Source organism: Procambarus clarkii, chromosome 68, assembly GCF_040958095.1.
Source record: "Procambarus clarkii isolate CNS0578487 chromosome 68, FALCON_Pclarkii_2.0, whole genome shotgun sequence".
Classification (NCBI taxonomy): domain Eukaryota; kingdom Metazoa; phylum Arthropoda; class Malacostraca; order Decapoda; family Cambaridae; genus Procambarus; species Procambarus clarkii.
This window is the reverse complement of record NC_091217.1, coordinates 8263477-8281762: the sequence shown is the minus strand read 5'-3', so window position 1 is coordinate 8281762 and position 18286 is coordinate 8263477. Positions and strand designations below refer to the sequence as shown.

The window sequence follows — 18286 nt, the reverse complement described above, 5'->3', positions numbered from 1 at the left end:
GAGAGCTACATACTTCTCAGCAAATGCAATGCGTTTGACTAAACTCCGCGGAACCCTGAAGCAAAGTAAAACTTTACTAGCATCATTAACAGCAGCAATGGCCATAGCAGTTATATCTTACATAGTTTATCGAAGGGTATTGAAATCATAGGAGAGAATATTACATTTATTTTTATAGTAGAATGAGTGTGTAGGCAGATACAATTTGTAGTATTTAGTTGCATTGTGGTTGTATTGGGGTTGAATGGTTTAGAGCTGTTTTTAATAGGACTCAATATTGGAAAATATTTGAAATATTTATGAAAGTAGATTTGAAAATGTGTGAGAGATGTGATGTAGAGGTGCAAGATTCTCTTTTAGTGTAGTCATGCTGTTAAGGATAAAACAGCATTTTATCAATGGTACTTAATTCTGGATCAATTTGCCTGAAATTGGATTACACACATACATAATGCAGTAATATAACAATCCTTGTACAAAATACTTTGGTTAAGCATCTTGGGTAAAGTAGTGATACCATTACAATGTCAGTGATATACATTCCTCGTTAGAGGCAGTGCTAAGTGTTAAGGGAGGAAGGATAACATTAGTGTGAGCTATCTTTGACTGGTTCACTTAATCTTGGTGACTGAACTGAGACCAATTACAAATACAAAAGCTCCAATTTTCTTAAGTGATGCTTTCCAGTACAGTACATGGAATTTATATTTGAATTATATTTTTAATTTTGTTGGTATAAATGAATGAAGAGTACTCAGGACTGAAATGTACTTTCTGAATTAATTTTATGGACGTGAGATGATTTCATCTGAAGAAATAGGTTGTGTTTGTATGACTAATAAATATTTGGAAAGTATCTTCCTACCTCATGTTAATTGAAGTTCTCTTCAAACTTTCACAAACTTATTGCATATCCACTCACTAATTGTAATTAAATTTTGTCATATGTACTGTACAGTGGAACCTCGACTTACGAATCCGTAGGAGTAAAATACTTACGAATTTTTTGAGTTATGACCCCAATTTTGTCGGAATATTCGACTCGACTTAAGACCTTTGCCTCGAATGTCTGTTGATACACATATGGGTGGACCAAGTGCATGGTTCCTGGTGGCACGGGCAACCCTGCCACAGTTTACCAGAGCCACCTGTCTAGTAATGATCATGCTTGAATTCTTTGTAAAGAATTTCATCGATTTTGTGCTTTTTTGTTTTGGAACATAAAAGTAATTATTAGATATCATGCCACGGGTCCCAAGAAAGTCAGTGGTAAGGTTCAACCTAAGAAAATAGTTGTGAGTAGAGGCAGTAGAGGATGTCCCGATGTCCCTTCCTCGTTAAGAAAATGTGTGAAGTATGGGAAGAACTACAAAGTTTTGTTGGAAAGTTTTAACAAAGTTTCAACAAAGTTTTGTTGTTTTATTGAAAGTTGTAGCAGGCCATTGCATTGACCTTTTAAATGACAATGTGATATCTCACTACAGACAAGTGTTAAAATGTAGAGAAAAACAAGTGTCTTTAGACAGATTCTTAGTAAGACTTAGAAAGGGGCCTGACAGCTGAGTGGACAGTGCTTTAGATTCGTAGTCCTGAGGTTCCGGGTTTGATCCCTGGTGGAGGCAGAAACAAATGGGCAGAGTTTCTTTCACCCTGATGTACCTGTTACCTAGCAGTAAATAGGTACCTGGGAGTTAAGACAGCTGCTATGGGCTGCTTCCTGGGGGTGTGAAACAAAAAGGAGGCCTGGTCGAGGACCAGGCCACGGGGACACTAAGCCCCGAAATCATCTCGATAACCTGAAGATAAGACAAGCAAGCAGTGAGCCATAATTACGTTCTAGTGGGATGCCTGCAAAACGTAGGAGAGAGTGAGTACCCCAAAGAAGTCATTACCGCCTGATGTTATAATCAGGAGTAACACATCTCCTCCCCTCCCTCCTCACCATCTTTCATACGCCAACAAGAGTCCTTAATAAAGGTAAGATATACACGCTGTATTGTAGCTAGTACAAAAAGAGTGGTATTCAGTATAAAATGTATTTTTAAGTTAATATTTTTAGGGGTGTAGAATGGATCAATTCAATTTACATTATTCCTTATGGGAAAATTCATTTTGAGTTAAAAAATTTCGAGTTCCGGCCCGTCCCTAAGATGAAATTCGTAAGTGGAGGTACCACCGTACTTCAATACAACATAACGTAGGTTTTATACAGTAGACTTGAAAATCTGCATTTGATATTCATAATTTTGATAATATTAATTCAGTTATCCATGTTATTGCAGCAGTAGTTTGGTATATTAAATTCATGATAGGAGTAGCTATTCAATAGAATATCACTACAGACAAAGGAAAGGACCTGAGTTTGAGAAGGTGGTGAGGAATGTGATATAAGACTGAATGGGCAGTATGCACAGAAACCTTGTTAGGAGGTTAAAGGGGTTTCCCCTCTTATGAACATCAGACTTGCAAATTCCAGTTCTTACACACAGCTTCCAAAGTCCACCCCGTTTGGCATCGGGATACGCTATACGAACCAGCTCCATTGTCTCGAGTAATATGAACAGTGCTACTTTTACATCTGCGTAGTCATGTGGCTACAAGACGCTACAAAACATCTACGTGGCTAAGTGTGCAATGTGGCTGACTCGTGCTCATAGTACTGCCTCAAGTCAGTGATACTCTCGTGCTCAGTGTAGTCTGTAAACTATTTTAGATGTTCATCAAAATACCTACTATTAATAATAACAATTAGAAGAAAATGTGTGTGTTGGTGTTGCAGGAGTACCAAGGAAGAGGTGACCCTTTGCATTAAAAAGTAGCTATAAATAAACTGCTCTGGAAAGAGAGAAACAGCAACACAGGTCGTACATGTTCAGAGGCTGGGATGTGGGAGAAAATGATGATGATGTCATTTTACAGTCGGGTTCTATTTGAAGATATCCAGCACACCTTACCTTGAGGTGCTTCCGGGGCTTAGCGTCCCCACGGCCCGATTGTTGAGCATGTGACAGGTTGGATTTTAGATTTTGCTCCGTAAGTTTCTCTAGTAGTGTTGAGTGGAGAAAAAGTGAACAATTTTGCTCAGAATGGGGTTTTAGAGATGCCACTGTATTATCAAGGACAAGACTCGGATTTAGTCATCTACAATACGTAGTAATATTGAAGATGTCCTGCTAGTCTCCTTCATGTATCATCACCATCTACTGCCTCTTCCTTTACCAACTAGACCTTTTCACTCTTCAAAAGCATAGTCAGACAAACAGGGCAACTCTATCATTCAGGGTAAATAAGAAAGAAAAGGTTTTGGTATATTACTTTCCACAATTTTTTTTTATATCCTTATGTTGACTTTCAGTGTTGTAGGAAAGCATCTTCCATTTAAATGATTGTGTCTATGGGAAATATGGTTCAGAGTTCTAAACAGCTAATTTATAAACATGTTTTTTGAACTCATTCGGTTCCTGAATTAGTTATTCCCTGTATAATAAATCCCATTGTTGGGAACAGGACGCCTGTGTATATATATATGCTCTAGTCTTGTATCAAGGTCCCCCTTAAGTCAAATTACTGAGCTTTCCCAGGATGCAGCCCCGCAACAATTGCCCGATTCCTATTTACAGCTAGGTGAACAGAGGTATAAGGTGAAGGGAAATGTGTATATAGTATACAGTAGAATAATAGTACACCAGTGAAATATAAAGTTGAAGAAAGCACAGTCTGGTAGATGGTGTCACAGAGCACGGAGATGAGTAATGTTAAGGAAAAATTCAGCCATCAAGGTGATGGTAACTTTAAAAAAATGCCTTTGTCATTAGTGTATGTGAATATAACTGTCACTTTAATTGATTTAATAAGGCAGTCTTATTGCTTGTTGAGGTGATGAAAATTTATGAAGCGAGAAGAGAGGAGGATGGCCAGAGGAGTGATAGAAGGATTAATGTTTGAGGCACTGGTGGCATCTCTGTAGTATCCTTCAGTAACTGCTGTTTTTCCATTTCCCTTTAATCTATTTTCTCCTACAGTACATATCTGCTCTTGCTTTTCTATGACTTTACATGTGCTGAAATGAGTCTTCTCTTTGATTCCCCTTTTCCTGTTTCTTGTCCAGAAAGGTAGCATTTGCTACACTTTACCATTGGGAATTGCAATGTGTTTAGTTTTTTATAACTGGGAACTTGGAGGCCTTAAGCACCAGAATTTATAGAATAAATTACAAAATAGTCAGTACTCAAAATGTTTCAGGAAAATTCTGCATGGAAAGTAGTGAGAAGAATTTGGGATTTAGCATTACTGGTTAGCTACAGTATCTTAATAGATTAATGTTTGCAGAGCTGAGTCATGTTTACTTGAGTTAAAAGGTAATATGCATACATCTATATTTTTGTTATTTTCAGAAGTGAGGACCTGAATCTTAATTATTAGTGTATGAGATGTTTGTGTCCTATGAAATGTATGCATTTTAGTTTTGTATTATGCCTTGAATTGTATCACAGAAGATACTTTGTTGAACATTATTGGTATTGTGTGCTGTTTCCTATAAGAACCATCCATGTTGGATTTTACCAAATATTTCATCTAAAGTCAGCATGTGACATTGCCTACAATAGATTATTTAGGGAAAGACATTTGGTTAGTTGACAAGATACTTGGAAATTTTCTAATACCTGTACAGTTAGTTTTCATTACGTATTAATTATACCAAGGTATTATACCCATAAAATTTCTTGGTGATGACTGGCTACAGGCGATAAATAATATGGGAATCTTGGACATTTAAAAGTTTTAGCGTTCCAATAGAGATCATAGCTTATTTTGTGTGAAAACTGCCTTTTGTAAACAAAATGCATTACAAGAATTTAGAATTGCAGGGCTATCAGTTACTGAACATTTTCTCTTCATAATTTAGAACTGTTTACATAATATTGTTTTCTGCAGTGTTATGTGGCCAATATAAAATAAATGTTACTTTTTAATGTGATGTAACGCTACAATGGTTTCTTAAGAAATGTATAATATTCATGCTTAATTTTAGGCATATGTGCCAGGGCGTTCTAAAATTTGTATATAATGCTTGATAGGTATACTGTAGTGGCATAGTATAATATTGAACTAATAACTTGTGCACATTATGGCAAAATATTGATTATTGTAATGAAGTTGATGTTAAGTTGAAATATTAAGACAAACATAAAATTGAGAAGCAAGAATTATGATGTGGGGTAAAAATTATGTGCAAGCCAAATATGGTAGGCTATATATTGTTAGATATTTCTTTATATTTGAGGAAAATATGTTGTAAATAACCTCTGCAACCATTAGCTGCAAAAGAGCTGTCCTCACTCTGATGCAGTATCAGTAAACCAGTAATCGCTTTGTATTTTCTGCTATACAGGTATTACATCACCTCTATGCACTGGGTATTCAGTGCATGGTGATGTTTGCAGTCCTGAAATATTTTGGTATGCCCTTGAGGTGTCTTAAGAAAATATTAATCATTCCTAGAACCTCTGTAAAGATGTGCTTATTTTAGGAATCTTTATCTAACATTTCAGCAGCTGACTCAAGTTTCCTCTGTTAATTGCTATTTTAATATGGTTTTGACTACAATTGAGCTTTTAATATATACTACCTTATGTGTAGTACTGTATAGTTATTTTGTTTAAATATGAGAATATTTGCTCGGAGATGCACAAAAGCATCCCTTTGACTAAATGCTGGAAGAAGAAATCCACCATTGAGTTGCCCACCACCTCATAGACTGGTTTTCAGTGTGATTGGAAGTTTTTGCTCACTTACTCTTCCTGTATTGTATCTCGAGGTACTCAGTGAATCTGCATCCTTTGACACTGTTGATCTTACGTTTGTCTTCTCTCATATTGGACTCTTATATTATACAGTATTTTTTAACTCTTGAATATTCCTTATCACAAGTGCTGTAACCTTCCCCGATTGGTGCTTTTATTCTGATACAGAAATTACTTCCCTAATGCTATTTGCCAGACATTTGATGAATGACATTGTAGTTTTTATATCTTTTTGTTTCTCAGTACAATATGTGCCTGCATATGAAATGGGAAGTCACTATGCATTTACAGTATTTCTTAACTTTTCACTTGATCTTTCATAAGTAATCTACTTTCAAAATGGCTGAAATGTCTTTGGAAGATTCTACAGCAGGCATCCCTCATCCTTAAGAGGGATTACCAAAGGGAACAAAGCTTTCATATCTTTTAAAAGATGTTCCGAGGTAGAGTTGCCTTTGCAGATAAGGGCACTTTTTTTTTTACTGTTCATATTAATATAAATAACTTTATTTTACTTGATTGCAGAGGACTTTTTAAAGTGTTTAAAAGTATAGTCTTAGCTATGTAAGCCTTGAGAGCAATATTGTAGGCAAGTCTTGTTGAGTAACAATTAAATGGGAGAAGGATCATGCTCTCTCACTGAATTCCTCTGAACATGAATTATCAAACATTCTACCATAATGCTGTATGAAGATAAACAACTATAATAGGATATAAATCCACACTTTCCAAGACTTTCGCACTCTCCTGAGTGCTTTGTCAAGGTCTGAGTGTGTGGTTAGGACGAAACTTGCATCTCGGCGTCTAATTAGGGTGCCATCCTGGGTCCTGACCTGACCTGACCATGTCACCTCTATTCCCGACTTGCGATGTACCTGCAGTAATGCCTTCTATGGAAATATGGTCATGTCCTTTCTGTAATCTGCTATTCTGGGAACTGGAGTTGTTATTAATCGAGGTGTTCATCTGGATACTAGCCATCATATAACCCTTTCCTATAATTCTGGGACCTGGAGCGTGGCTCCTTAGGAGCCATGCTCCAGTTCCCAGAATATTGAAGCAGGATTACAGAAAAGGACACATGACCATATTTCAGTAGAAGTCATTACCGCGGGTACATCGCCACTCGGCAATAGAGGTGTTCTCTGTTCTCTTTATCTTTTTTATCACGATAAGAAAACTGAACCTAGGATAGCAGCCTCATTAGATGTTGAAATGTAAGTCTCGTCCTAATCACACACTCGGACATTGACAAAGCACTCGGGAGAGTGCGAAAGTGTGTAAATTCCATGCATAAATTTCACAAAGGCACAAGTGTGAGTTTTTATCCTGTTGTGTGTGTGTGAGAAGGCATTACCATCACTAAACTATAATGCCACAGAATTTAAGAAGACTATTATTTTAATTTGTTTTTAAATATTTTATCGAGGTAATTAGGCAATACCCTGTACAGTATATAGTCATGCCGAGTTTTCATGTAGATGGCTTTTGTAATGAAGTTTGGAGCAAGATGGGACATGGAGATGACTATTGTTGTCAATAATAACAGCATATGGGGGTTCATTTGATATTGAGCATTTCAGCAAAAATTACATTTTTGTAAGATAATTGTTTGGAATGAGCCTTCTGAATCATTGTCTTTTAAGCATGTTATTTTGGTTGTAAATTGGTTGTGTAATGTATTTGGTGAGAGCTTACTTGTATATATTGTTGTCAGTTAAAAATGAAGTGGTAATCTGCTTGTTATTTATGATTTACTTTATCTCCTTTAATTTTAATTATACATAGTCTATTTCTGTGGTTGAAGTCCACCAATATTAGAATTTTAGTTCTTGCTCCCCTTGCTGCTTTTTCCATTGCCTTTAGATAATTTTCATTGCCTCCCTTGTGTTCTTCCCTAGGCCTTCTGTTGTTTGGTGGGGAATTATGTCACTACTACCACTATCTTCATGCCTCCCACTGTTGCTATTTCTGCCATATACTCTTACTGGTCAGCTCCCTCTGCTATTTTTAGTTCTTCAAAGCTCTAGTGTAGCTGTAAAAACAGAGCTACCACCACCTCCCCTTCTGTGCACCCTCTCTCTCTCTCTCTCTCATTACTCGATACTCTCATGGGAAGATTGCATTTCTATAACGTTTGTCAGTTTCGTTTCCGTAATCATGAGTGGTTGTACTTCTGCCACTCTTTCCTGTAACTATTCCTTCATTAGTGATCTGCATTCTCTACTTGCAATCAAGGATCCTGGGTTTGATTCCCAGGTAGGAGAGAAATGGCATGTTATCTTCCACCTTATGCCTCCATTCATCTTAGCAGTAAATAGGTACAGTACTGTGGGTTGCATTCTGGGAAAGTCAGTAGTTGACTTAGGAGGACCTCAATATATGTACTCAACTAGTTGTGCTTGTGGGGTTGAGCTTTGGCTCTTTGGTCCTGCCTCTCAACTGTCAATCAACTGGTGTACTCAACTGTCAATCAACTGGTGTACAGGTTCCTGAGACTACTGGACTCTTATCATATCTACATGTGTGCAGGCTTCCTGTCCCCAACAACAAGAATTATGGTTAGTTATATTCGTACATTATGGCACCAAAGCATCTTGAAAGTGCTGCCATAAAACAAATTACCTTCCCCAAAATGTAACCCACAGCAGTTGTTAAACTCCCAGGCACATTTATTGCTATATGACCCGAGGGATCAGGGTGGGAGTCAAATCTGGGATCATTGGTCGTGGACGGACTGTTACAAGCTATACTGAAGGTTAATGGAGTAGCGTTTTAGGCGAGTAAGATCTGTATTAAAAGTGTCAAAATCTTTACATTCATTTAAATATATTGTTGTTCAAATGAAAATTGTAATAAAATGCTAACAAAAATTACAAAAAACTAAATATATAAGCAACACTCCACTGAGCAACCATTTATAATTTTCATAGCAACAAATCTCTTATTTATTAATACTGACCCTGATTATGTTAGTTTACTATCACATCTCTAAACACTTGCATATAAAGTTCAATACATATTGTATTACATCACATCACTTTGGAAAAGTTAATTGCAAGTTGCACAGTTTCTTGTGTATGCTAGACATTGGCCAACATACTCACGGAACTTTCTTGTTGAGGATTCGTACGAGTAGAGCAGATTTGTGAAAATAGAAATACCAATAGTGAAAAGTTTTGTAAGTGACATTATTTATAAGTGAAAAAGAAATTGGTGGAGATTAAGACCGAACTGGTGTATCACAGGACATTTAATGCCAAACAAAATTTGAAAAAAAATCACCACTATATTAAGAACATTATTTACTAGCCATGAAAGACAAGGGATGAGGCAGATATCATGACAAACTTTGAAATTACAGTTTACAAATACGGGCAAGTAACTAGCATCAGTTTTCTGTACTGTAAAAAAAAAATATATATATATATATACAGTGGAACCTCGATTAACGAGTTTTCCAGGTAACGAGCTTGGTGCCAGAACGGATTAAACTCGTTAATAGAGGTTCCACTGTATAGTTTAAAAAAGTAATTTCACCTCTTGTTGAAAGGTTCTGGATATTGCAGTGGCTGTAAAATGCTGCTTTGCAATATACTGGATCAGCAACCAAAATTATAAATGTAATAACGTATGTGCATAAAACAAGAGCCAATATGACTCCATATCTGGTGGTTACTATTCATACATGGCCAAGGAACATATGATGAAACTCATTTATACCAAAATACAAGATTGCCATTTGTTCAGTTTACCTTAAAACATGACCAATGCTATAGCCCATTTGGTCAAAGCCCACACATCACGTTCACAAAAGTAACCAGTGTATAATTATATGTTCATTTACAGGTTTGCACTCGATATACATACTGTATAATAATGAGTAAACTGTACAAATAAAATGATCTATGATTCAGGGAGTATAAGACAAATGAAGTGGAACCAAGGCATCAAAGCATGGTATTATAATGCACTATCAGCATATATTACCGTTTGTAAAATTACACGGCTCTAGTGTGTTGTCACTAATCAAAATACCCATCAAAAAGACAAACTCCTTAAATTTTCCATTCAAGAAAGGTATTACAAAAGCAAAAAAAATTAATTTTGGCTCCTTTCCAAAATTTTAAAATCTTTTAAAATCATAATTTGACATTACATACTGCTCACAAAAAGGGTAGACTTACGTTGGTTGAAGGTTCTCTTAGAAAAACTTCCTTTAATATAACCTGCAACATAGGGCAGGGAGAGATTCTTGTATATCCTGTAACTATATACAGTACTGCAAGTAATTTATTGGGCTGCTTACACTGGGCATACAACAAATGCCCTTTTGTTTGCCATAAAATTTAATTGTGTATTTTTAGTTTAATAAAATAAAATTATTGAAAATTTTAACTAAATAATACTCGCAATGCCTGCTTACACGAAAAATATATAATTGACTAGAATAACATTTTTTAAATATAGTACTGTACTGTACTATACATGTTGGAGAATAGGAAAAATTACACATTGTTCATCTTATTTTAGCAAAGCTACCATTACCTATTGCCATATAGTAGCTAAACACCCTTATTAGAAGACTAATTAAAAAAAATTACCTTCTCCAAGTCCTACTAGGACCAGTGTCACCAAACGCTCCATTCCTGAAGCTACGCAGATCAGCTGGGTCAACTACATCTTCCAAGCCCGCTTTATCCTCCTCTCGTTCTAATTCTTTTTTCTTTTCCTCTTTCTCTTTTTCAGGCCATATAAAGGCATTCCATGAAAGTTGGTAAACCATCTTTGTGTTCCTGAAAAGAAACATCATTTCAACTATATAACACTAGAATATATACCACCATATACAACAGAACTGGAGGTGGGGATGCCAATACTGGGAACATATTATGTATATGTCCTAATTTATTTTCCTAATACTGTACTGAAATGCCCCTTTAATATTTTGGAAATTTAAAAAATTTACCCTTTTTAGGGGCACTTACATAAGCTGAGATTGTACATTTAGTTAAAAGATGCAGATGTTAGTGATTAAATTACCACTGCAATTGCAAAACACCTGTGGGCAATACGGGAGTCAACAATTTCTTTATAAAAATTATCATTTATGCAGGCGATGAGTCATAATAACGTAGTTGAAGATATGCCGACCAAACCACACGTCAGAAAATGAAGAAACAATGATGTTTCAGTACGTCCTGGACCATCATCAAGTCATGTAACAGAAAGAGTGGAAGAGCCAAATAAATAAGGTAAGAAACTGAAATGAAAGGTGAGAAGCCTGTACGATAAAGGTAAGAATAAGATGAAGGCAATAAGAAATGATAAGAGAAAGAATAAGAGAATTCAGTAAAGGACGCATAGCTACATAAATTACTGGAAGTACTGTAGTCCACTACTTTAGTCATACTCAAGGTACTGGTATTGAAGAACTAACATTTCATTTGGGCTCGCTCCCCAAGCATACAACAACAACAGTAAGGTATGTTGCACTCCACCTCTTCAACCCGATACCGAGATTATGGCTAATATTGGAAAATACTTGGCATGCTTTCTGTCCTGCATATCCAACAAGTCTTATTATTTAAGTGTTTAGAAAAAGGAAAATTCTCCATTTAATAGTTTCTTTCCAACATCCTGGCTATGGACATTCACAATGTGACCAGGATCAGCGTCATCTGCTACGGATAACAGACGAGTTAAAACTATTTCCACTAGCATACACACAGAGCTTTGGGCAAGTCATTAATCCTAATATTCCCCACAATACGACCCGCCAAATCATTTAACAATCAAGTACCCATTTTACTGTTGGGTAAGCAGAGACTACAGTTAAGGATTGATGCTCAGTAAATCCTCCTCGGCCAGGATATATGAACCCAAGACTAAGCTCTCGCAAAACGCCAGGCGAGTGCCTTACCTCTACACCACGGGAACTGCTAATTTACATTTTTTATTTTACAACAATACCGTGAAATGGTGATACCGTATACTGCTATTACTTCTAACCAATTATTTGATGACATGTTTGTGTTTTTGTTACAGGTAAGGTGAATGCCATCATTCCTTTGAATACAGCAATAGCCTTACATGTGACTCGGCTTACAGTAATTTTCCATACAACAATACCGAGTGAACTATTAAGACAGCATATCAGAAAATATGTGATTAAAATATTATCCAGAATTTACCTTGCAAAGTGAAGAACGTCTTCTGGCTGGAACTTCTTTAACTTTCTCTTTTAAGTTTTGATATTGGAACACACCCGAGCCAGGTAAACCAGGTGATGAATCCCCTTTGAACCATACCCTGAAAATTAACAGATGCAATTATGAAATCATATTTTACATACAAAGTACTGGTGAATGAGAAATACAAGAGGGCAAGATAGTAAACAAAAGCCAATAATAAAGGAAAAAAAAAAGAGTACATTTAATCAGTGTTAATAAAGACCAGCTGATACGGATGATTTCCAAACAAAATATATAAGTACCTCGTATCTGGCAGTTGTAGAGGGACATTGCAGAATGAATAAGAGTGTGTTGCAAGATACTAAACAATGCATCCACCAAAACCTAGACTAATTTGTTACAAGCATGTTATGGATGAGGAGGAATTTGGGATTTCCAGACACTCCCTTTTTTGACTATTTATGATCACAGTAAATGTTTAGATTTTAGCAAATGATAACACTATACATCCTTGTACATATTTAAACACAAAATATATAAACTTAGCAATACCAGGCCCCATAATACATAATAAACCCAATATGCTAAAAATGTACACAATTATAATTAATTAAAATTGGGAGTTAAATAATGTCAAGCACTTATCAGGTGGGAGGGGGTTTCAGTAGCTACCAGAGCTAAGCACTAGACCAGCCACGCTTAGGAATATGCGCCAGGCCTCCGAGACTTGTCCTTGCCTACTGGGAGCAAAGACTAGAATCTGGCTCGCTCTCTCTACAAGGGAAACTTGGGGATTACAATTCACTTCAGGCCCAAGAAAAACAAACAACAAAACAAGCAACTGCTTGAAGAGCATTAGGTGCCTGAGATAATGAGGTATTCTTAGACCATTGTAACCAGACCACTGACAAGGATAGAAACAAAGCTTGAACCTACATCATTAATCTATACAATGATCAGTTATGAGCCAATATCAGAGAGATGATGTTAAGACCCGTGTCAGATTATTCACATTCCCCAAGACTATCTGATAATTAAAAAGAGTAGTAGTAGGCATCCATTAGTCATAGGAGACTATGGAGTTGCGCTCTGGTTGGTCAGTCTGGAGTGGCCTCTCCAGGGCGCAAAGACAGGGTAGGTTGATATGGAGAAGTTGTCACCCAAGCAGCAGATTCCCCCCTCTCCACAGCACCAAAAGACTCCAATGGAAAGGCAAACGCCAATATGATTGGTTCCAGCACTGTTGTGGGAACTGTCAGAATGAGGTTGAAGGCAACAATGAACTGCCCTAAGGGCTCCAGTTCTAGAGTTAACCTCGAAGTTGGTAAAAGAAGGAACGGACTCCAAACCGAGAGACTGCCATGGTCGAAGTACACATTTAATTATAATTTTATGTCCACAGATATATCATATGTACATATCGTTCCAGAAACTACTGAGACAATGTATAGTATTTATATGTACATGGTCCATTAGTTATGGATTCCCAAACACTTGTGTTTTGAGTGATTTCATATTTCTCTGCAATTGTTGTAGTGTGGGGGAAAGTGTTGTCTGTCCCACAGCATTGTGGAGCTTGTTATGTTCCCTCTTTTGTCCCGTGTGTGTGAGTACTGTGACAATTTTGTACCACACAAACTGCAATTTGATGATACAGATGTTGGTGTTGCACCCCACTTTTCCGTATACAGGTGAAGATATTAGTGAAAGTTAATATGTTATGGTTCATTTTGATGAGCCATCATCTTGCTAGAGCACATCATACAGGATTATTGGAACAAAGAAAGCACTGTTCCATCCAGTGTTCAACAAATATATCACGAAACAGGTTCCTGATACGGTACGGTGCCTACACTTTGAAAACCTTGAAAATGTTGATTGAAATAATCAACTTTGGAAGGTGCAAAAGTAAGACAGTGGCAAAATTCTGTTTGGAAGAAACAGAAATTTGAACAAGCCAGATTGTGTCATTGACTACAATATAAATTTGAGATTGGTAGATAAACGTGACATGATGGTTAGTGCCGTCGAGTGTGTTCATAAAAGTGTAAAGTGGACAAAGAAAATGTTCTTTCACCTTGTGGACATAACAGGACATTGAGGACATCAAGTCCAGTTCAGTGTGCCTGCAGTACTGTAGTTTTATATATAGCATGACACAGTACTATAACTGAATTTTGCTGCCTCTTATCAAGACCACACTGTATTACAAAAGAGTATGTGAACAAATAGATTTTGTTTCTTTCATGCATAATTATTACTTAGGGGCACTCAAAATAATTTTGTATATACAGTATTAGCTGTCTAAATGTGCATAAAACATGTATCACTTCATAAACCTATATTGTCACTTATTATAAGAAAATTTTGTGATAGTCCCCAAAAGAAGTACGATGCATATTAATATGACTGCACCTTTTACAAATGTGACTCATTATATCATTACATTTATTATTATTATTATTATTATTATTATTATGTATATTTACAAATAATTATGCTCAAGGTATCAATATTTAATACAGTATTATTTCAGTAATACATGGAATTGTTCATATTGAACATTCATCCAAAAAAAATATTCTAACGCTTACCTATATGTTAAGAACCATGTTGCTATGGCAATAGCACCCCCGGCAACCTTCTGTGGCATGGTGTGGAAGAAAATGATCGTGCACGCCAACATTACATCACTCAAGATACTCATAAGTGTCATGATGCAAAAGATGCCCCGGATATATGGTGTAAACTGGTCGTAGTTCAACTGGAAAAAATAAAATAACCTTTTATCTCTAAAATTACTAAACATATTAAGACAAATCTGAAAACCTAGAAGTAAAATCTAGGTTTGTGATCACAACCAATCAATGGAGATATTTCCAGTTCCTATGCCAGGTATCTCTCTCTCTCTCTCTCTCTCTCGTCTCAATAATCTAGACATTATGATATTAAATAAAAATAAACTGTCACTCCCATCTCCCTCTGTATATACTGTACACAGTACAGGAAGCCCTTGATGTGGGGGAGTTATGTTCATCAAAATTTGCATGCAGCAAAAACTGACGATCTAACAAAGCCTCTGTAAGAAGGGAATACATCGTTATGTTCCAGAAGTCAAGTCTTCTTTTACTCGACGAACACTTACATGAATATTAATATTTAAATGTCCGTCCATTTTCTGACCACATAGTGCAATACATAATGAACTCCAGAAAGCTTTATATCTGCAAAGCTTTGGCATTCAGCATTTCAATGGTTTGGAGAGAAAGGAGAGGAGATACAGGAGAGGTGGGGATGAGAGGAGATAAAGCAGAGGGGAGATACCACAGAGGGAAGGGAGAGAGGGGATGCAGCAGAGGAAGGGAGAGAGAGAGAGAGAGAGAGAGGGAATACAGCAGAGGAAAGGGGAGAGAGGGGATAACAGGAGAGGAAGGGAGAGAGAGAGGGGATACAGCAGAGGAAGGTAGAGAGAGAGAAGGGATACAGCAGAGGAAGGGGGAGGGAGGGGATACAGCAGAGGAAGGGGGGAGGGAGGGGATACTGCAGAGGAAAGGGAGAGGGGGGATACAGCAGAGGAAAGGGAGAGGGGGGATACAGCAGTGGGAAGGTAAAGAACATTTAAAATCTTCATGCTATATGATCCTATATATTCGTGTTTAGCTTATAAATAAAAAAAACTGTAGCCTGTACCAATGTAAATCAGTCATCATTCACATAGGGGACAGTGAGTGCTTAGTTTTTAGTACTGTACTGTACAGTACTTGAAAAAGGGGGATCATAAGTGATAAAGTTTTTACTTTAATAATATAACTAATTACCTTTAGAACAACCATTTCTTCTTCTGAAAGACTCTCCAAAGGTGTCTTATTTTCATTGGGGTCAATTTGACTTTCTCCACGATTGTGGCGCTCTATTCGTATTTGGTCACGAATTCCCTCCCAACCCACAATCGCCTTGGCTTCCTCCACAATAAACAAGTTGATATAGACAAGCAGGAAGGCATGCCCTGTGAAAAGCAACCATTATTGAATATGTGAAGTTTAATGTACACTGCACTGTGTAGTGCAGTGTACCCATAAAATCATGACCTCATTGTGATTTTATGCATTATATTTAAGTTTGTTACCTCTGAAATACAAGGCCCAGAAGACTCAACCAATTATTTTTTCCCATACTGTACATTTTAGATTTTAAAGTGAATACATGTCTGTCAATTCCTCTAATATACTGTAGACTATGGTACTGAAAGTCATGGCTTGCAATTCTGAGTCACTATTATTTAATTGCTAGTAGCTAATCAAGAAAATACTGTACTGTGTCTGGGAATGAGAAACAACTCTTTAAAATGTTATCACTATATGATAGTATAGGATATAGTGAAGAAATCGGTATGATACACATAAGCAACTTTTAAATTAATAGAGTAATGCGAAAATTTTATTAAGTCAGTCAGGGATCAAGTGCAAGTAATTCTACTGGTTATTTAACCTTATTGATTGTTACTTTATGTCCATCTACAATAAAAAAAATTAACATTGTGTTATCCTCCATTATTTTCCACAATTTGTGATCTTACCGGATAATTAACTGGCAAAACCTTGTTGCCTCCTCTCCACTAGTCTCCAGCAATTGATGTGAGGTTGGTCTAGGACTTCAAGATGGTATTCCTTTCTTACCTAAAGCTGGCCTTGATGGTGCTGCAGGACTATCCTTGCCTAGTTTTACAAGTCCCTTGCCTTTTCCCCATCAGAACCTAGAGTACTTTCTTGATCATCTGAACATTGCCAGCATAGTCATCCCATTGCAAGTAGGATTTACATTCTAGCATAGCCACTAACATGCATAGCAATTTGGGCAGATCCTTAAGCTAACAATAAATAAAAATAGGTACATTGTAACAATTAGAATTTAACACAATAATTACATTATAAAGTGATAGAATTTATTAGTCTGATGAAATGGCATGTCTTAAGTACTAAATTGGGCGAGTGTGAAGCATATGATATAGTGAGAGTTAGTAGCATAGTATGGGAAACTATGCAGATTAAATTAGATACTTTTTGGTTCCATTTGTGAATAAAGTATAGGTCGGACAATCTATTTGAATACTATACAAGATAGTGTAACCTACGTTGAATAAGTGGTGTAATGAATGTTTTATTTATCCTGTATCCAGGGAAAAAGCTTCAATATTGGCCTTCACTTAATTACTGTACCTCATTGAACCGTATGGATGTGCATCCACAATTGTCAACTGTATTCCTAAAATCTAAAAAAAAAAAAAAAAAAAAAAAGCATCAAACATTACATAAATGCATTTTTTTTAATAAGCGACAAACCAAGGTAGTTATTGGCTTACCCTTATGTATTGTATAAAATATTATAGAAAATATTTACCTGATATATCGAATGAATGCCAGTGGAAGCCTCCAGCATTACAGTCGTACTTGTTTCTTATTATCGCTTTCCCCAGACACGAACCGGTTCGGTTTTCAATAAAGGTGAAGAACCACTGGCTCCAGAAGTACCACAAACACGTACCGACAATTAGTCTCGACATGTGTCTCTTGACCACCTCTCGATGGCCGCAGCCGATCGTGGCACTCGTTAAGAGAATAAAGGCTCCCACCACTAGAATCATCCAAGCCCAACCAACTTTAACAAAATACACATTAAATATATTATCTCTCTGACCCATATACGCTTTTGGTAAGGGAAGGAAATCACACAAAAGTGACCCAAAGAAAAGTCCAATGGAATACAAGGTTATTTTGACTTCGGTTTGGATAAAAAGGACTTTGCGACAGCCATGAACGACAATGAGACTTAAGACTTGCTGTACAGAGGCTTGCTCAGGCAGGGGCTTGGTGCCCTTGCTGGCCCACCGACCCTTCTCGATGGGGGACTTCGGGGACCTCTGTGTCTGGTGGACGGGCCGGGTCTTCTTTGACGCTGAGGAGCTTGCCGTGGGCATCCTGGCGGGCGCTCGAGGCTCTGCAGGACTTGCTAACCCTCGCCAGGGGCCACAAGGGAACTATATACACACAGTCACTGTCACTGTCGCCCGCAGCCAAATCTATTTCGGGCAGAGGGTCTCTGGTCCATGATGAGGCGCGTCAGTACACGCTCTGGTTCCCAGTACACGCCGTCTCGTAGCTACAGTAATTGTAGCACAGATGTAGCACGAGCTGCAGTTTGAAATGCATTAGTATATTTAAAGGCGGTGTGAGGAGGGTCATGTGTGGTGGGACGTCGTCTGCGGCTCCTTCAGCAGCGGCAGACGACGCA

General features: G+C 37.2%; 2 protein-coding genes across 2 annotated transcripts in view; one reads left to right on the top strand and one right to left on the bottom strand.

The window, feature by feature from the left end:
* Positions 1 to 6431, top strand: part of Gdap1 (ganglioside induced differentiation associated protein 1) — a 15347-nt gene extending 8916 nt beyond the window's left edge. The window contains exon 6 of the mRNA XM_045769289.2: positions 2 to 6431. Coding sequence (XP_045625245.2) covers positions 2 to 151 — 150 coding nt within the window. The 3' untranslated portion in view covers positions 152 to 6431. The remainder of the gene's footprint in view (position 1) is intronic.
* Positions 154 to 18286, bottom strand: LOC123774740 (acyl-coenzyme A diphosphatase FITM2). The gene is given in 7 exon segments (XM_045769288.2): positions 154 to 10550; positions 10553 to 10573; positions 10576 to 10600; positions 11999 to 12116; positions 14593 to 14762; positions 15817 to 16004; positions 17396 to 18286. Coding segments are annotated over 7 exon segments (1245 nt in total). The 5' UTR covers positions 17973 to 18286; the 3' UTR covers positions 154 to 10404.